This window comes from Trypanosoma conorhini, assembly GCF_003719485.1.
Source record: "Trypanosoma conorhini strain 025E chromosome Unknown Tco_14.4_contig_01224, whole genome shotgun sequence".
Classification (NCBI taxonomy): Eukaryota; Euglenozoa; class Kinetoplastea; order Trypanosomatida; family Trypanosomatidae; genus Trypanosoma; species Trypanosoma conorhini.
The window spans coordinates 1-3,206 of NW_021705321.1; the positions used below are offsets into that span (position 1 = coordinate 1).

Below are 3,206 nucleotides of genomic sequence, written 5' to 3' on the forward strand. Positions count from 1 at the left end.
GAAGACTGAAGCGGTGATTGGGGATTTGCACGGGAAACGGGTGGGCCTTTCTCTCAGATAAAAGGAAGTGAATGGCTGCCTTATCACACCCGTCCCGTCTTCTCTCGCTCTATGCGTGTGTGTGTGTGTGTGTGTGCCGTGCATCGTCTCGCTCCGAAGCTGCACCCCCTGGCCAGCTGCTGCCCACATACAAGTGCATCATGGTGGCCCATGCATGCATGTCAAAAACTGTTTCTCAAAAATCCAACACAAAAGACATATTATGGTTGAAGTTTGTTTTTTTTTCCATTGGAAAAAATTCTTAAAAAAGAACACACTTAATTTGCTTCAACACTTTCTTTCACAGGAAAAGAATGAGAATGATGAGGGAGGTGAAGCAAGAATATCGGGCTTACTGCCATGTTGCTTCATGACTGCGCTGTGGCTTCGGTTTCCATTCGCTTTCCTGCTTTGTGTTTTGCCGGTTTTTGATATATTTTTTTGAGAAAACGGGTTCATGTTTGTGTTCCTGCTGATGAGGGGGACCGTTGACTGCGAGAGAAGCCCGGGGACGTGTGGGTGATGAGGAAGAGTGAAGCGCACGCCTGGAAAAGCCAAAACACACAGGCGTGGGGGTGATTGGGGTGTGGCGAGCAAACAGAAAGTGTAAAGGCCAAAAGGAATATATAAAAATATTTATTTATATTGCAGCGAGAAAAGACTTACACACATATATATATGTCTGTGTGTATATATACAAGCGTATACATATACATATGATTGGACGTAGATATACACACGTGTACATGTACACATTAATAAAAATGGAGGGGCGGCTCGCCGAAAAGAAGTAAAAAAGGAAAGAAAAAAAAATGACGCCTTAAATCAAGACGCCATTACGTTTCGTATTCTTTTTCATTTACATAGAAGGGAATCTATTGGGAGTACGCATTCGTCCGTCGCTGTGTCGTTGTTGTTGTTGTTTTCCATTGGACGAGAGAATTAAGATGCACTCTGCCATTTGTTTAGCTAACACCCTCGATGCCCTTGTGTATGTGTTTGCGTTCTTTCTCTCATTGTTGTTTTTGCCCCACTCAAAACAGCTGCGACATCAGACCCTGTTGCGGGCACTGGCAGGCATACACACCTGCAGTTAGTTGGATAGGTTTATTCCTTCACCTGTTTAGGTAGCAGTGTTCTGCTTCGGCAAGCAGGCAAAACAAAAAAAACACCTACACACGCAAGCCATGGGAATGTCGTGGGCTACCTCATTGCGGTGCCGGGCTTTCTTGCTTACATGTGAGCGGAATCCAAGCGGCCGCGGACGCAATAAAGCTCAGAACACTAACCCCGTGATTGGTTAACTTTGGGAGGAGATTGACGGCCATCTTCCTAGTTCGCCATGTGTCGCTCGGCAGCTCAGATAGCCAACATTTACAAAACAATCTTGGAACGCCGCACGGTCGGTTTGGGAAAAGGTTTTTCCTAGGCGCCCCTTCCGTTTTTAAGCAGGCAACAGTGCGAGTAGTCATGGATAAAAAAGAACTTCTCCATACTTTGGGGGCCTCAACGGAGCAATGAGCGTTGCTACAGGTATGCAGATGCGGGGGTAGCGCTCTTGCAACTTCGGCTGGCAAAGCTCTGGCGTCCACCTGAGCGCAAAAGGATGCTGGCAAGAGGTTTGCTCACATGACCTGGGGAGACGGCTGCCGCTAGCAAACAGAGTTACGCCTGCGCAGCAGTAGTGCTTGTGGCAGCTTTGGGGGGCCGGTACTGCTCGCTGCGGCGTCGTGGACTGGTTCATCACTGCGTGACCAATCACCCCACTACCCTGAATCTCGGAGGGGGCAAACACCGCCTTTCCGTACGACCCGACCGGACGGAGCTGATTGGAGTAGACAAAAACGAATGGGCGCCACAGGGAACGCGCTCACCTGCGTCGTCCATGCCCCCTGAGTTTTCAATCCTCCAACGCGGAGGGACCTAATGGGCATGGGTGGGTGTTTATCCTGCGCCGAGCTCCACACATCACTCACAACTAGCATAGACGCGAATGTGTTCCCTATTTTTATTTAAGAGCTTGCATGCGAGACGGTTGCGCTTTACGGGTGTGGGTTTAAAGCACCTTGTGGCGAATCACGACCGTTTCTCACGAAAGGTCTTCAAAACAGGGGGGAGGGGGCATCTGCATACTTCAACGGTGTGTCTCTTTACTTTGTCCCTGCTCTTAATGCAAACTTCATTGATAATAGTAATAATACGCTGTGAGGCATATAACTATGCATTTGATAACGTATGCCCGCGGTGTGTGCACTGTTTCTGAAAATTTACCCCAAACTCGCATCTTTTTATGTCCCTCTGACCGTCGTTTTTTTATCTATTTTCTTCTATTTGTTCATTCCCCCCCATCCCACCCCCACCCCTCTCGTGGTGTTGGGCAACGTGTTCGTATATTTCCACACTTAGCTGAGAAAAAGAAAGCAAAGAAAAACATCGCTGAAATTAAACGCAAAGATCCATTCCTTATTGCACCGTGAAGGAATAACACCAGGTAAAGCACAATGACTTTTCAGAACCTATTTGTGGCGAAGCTTCCCCGCAACCTGAATGACGCAGAACTGGAGCAAATCTTCGCAGAGTATCATCCCGTCAGCGCCAAGGTGATGCTGGACGCCTCCACGGGAAAAAGTAAAGGTTTTGGTTTTGTGCTCTTCAACACTGAGGAGGAGGGAAGGCTGGCGTTTAAAAATCTTAACCGGAGGAGCACCAGGACATGCCGTCACAACTTCAACTTGGTGATTTACCCCTCACAGCACAGCGGGAAAGCTGCCGTCTCTCCATCTAATGCTCTGTACATTCGCAACATTCCCATCACCGTCCCACGGGCGCAGGTGGAGGAGTTTTTGTCGGCGTTCGGCACCCTCACTTACTGTGCGATGCGTGAGGACCACTACGGCAATCCTGTGTGGGTTGTATACGCCGAGTACGACTGCCTAGAGTGTTCCAAGAACGCCCTCCTGAGGCTGCATGGTAGTTCGGAACACTTTACTGGTCCCCCAGTGATGGTCAAATATGCTGAGAACGATGAAGCCAAACAAGAGCGCCGTCGCCGTCGCGAAGAGGGGCTTGTGCTTCCGGCTCATCATTATCCTTGGTCCGTTGTGGTTAACCCTCCCAATTACTGGCACCCTGGTTTTTGACGTGTGTTGGATCGGTGTCGTCACGTT

The 3,206-nt window shown here is 48.9% G+C and overlaps 1 protein-coding gene across 1 annotated transcript, besides 3 other annotated features; it reads left to right on the plus strand.

Annotated features, from left to right (window-relative positions):
- The first annotated feature begins 112 nt into the window (after window positions 1-112).
- Window positions 113-136: a microsatellite.
- A 525-nt stretch (window positions 137-661) lies between these two features.
- Window positions 662-757: a microsatellite.
- Window positions 758-944: 187 nt separating this feature from the next.
- Window positions 945-963: a microsatellite.
- A 1,577-nt stretch (window positions 964-2,540) lies between these two features.
- Window positions 2,541-3,179, plus strand: Tco025E_09678 (RNA-binding protein; the record flags this gene model as incomplete). The annotated part of the gene is made up of 1 exon (XM_029376489.1): window positions 2,541-3,179. One exon carries the CDS (start codon window positions 2,541-2,543, stop codon window positions 3,177-3,179), a length of 639 nt encoding a protein of 212 aa, XP_029223393.1.
- Between the last annotated feature and the right edge of the window lie 27 nt (window positions 3,180-3,206).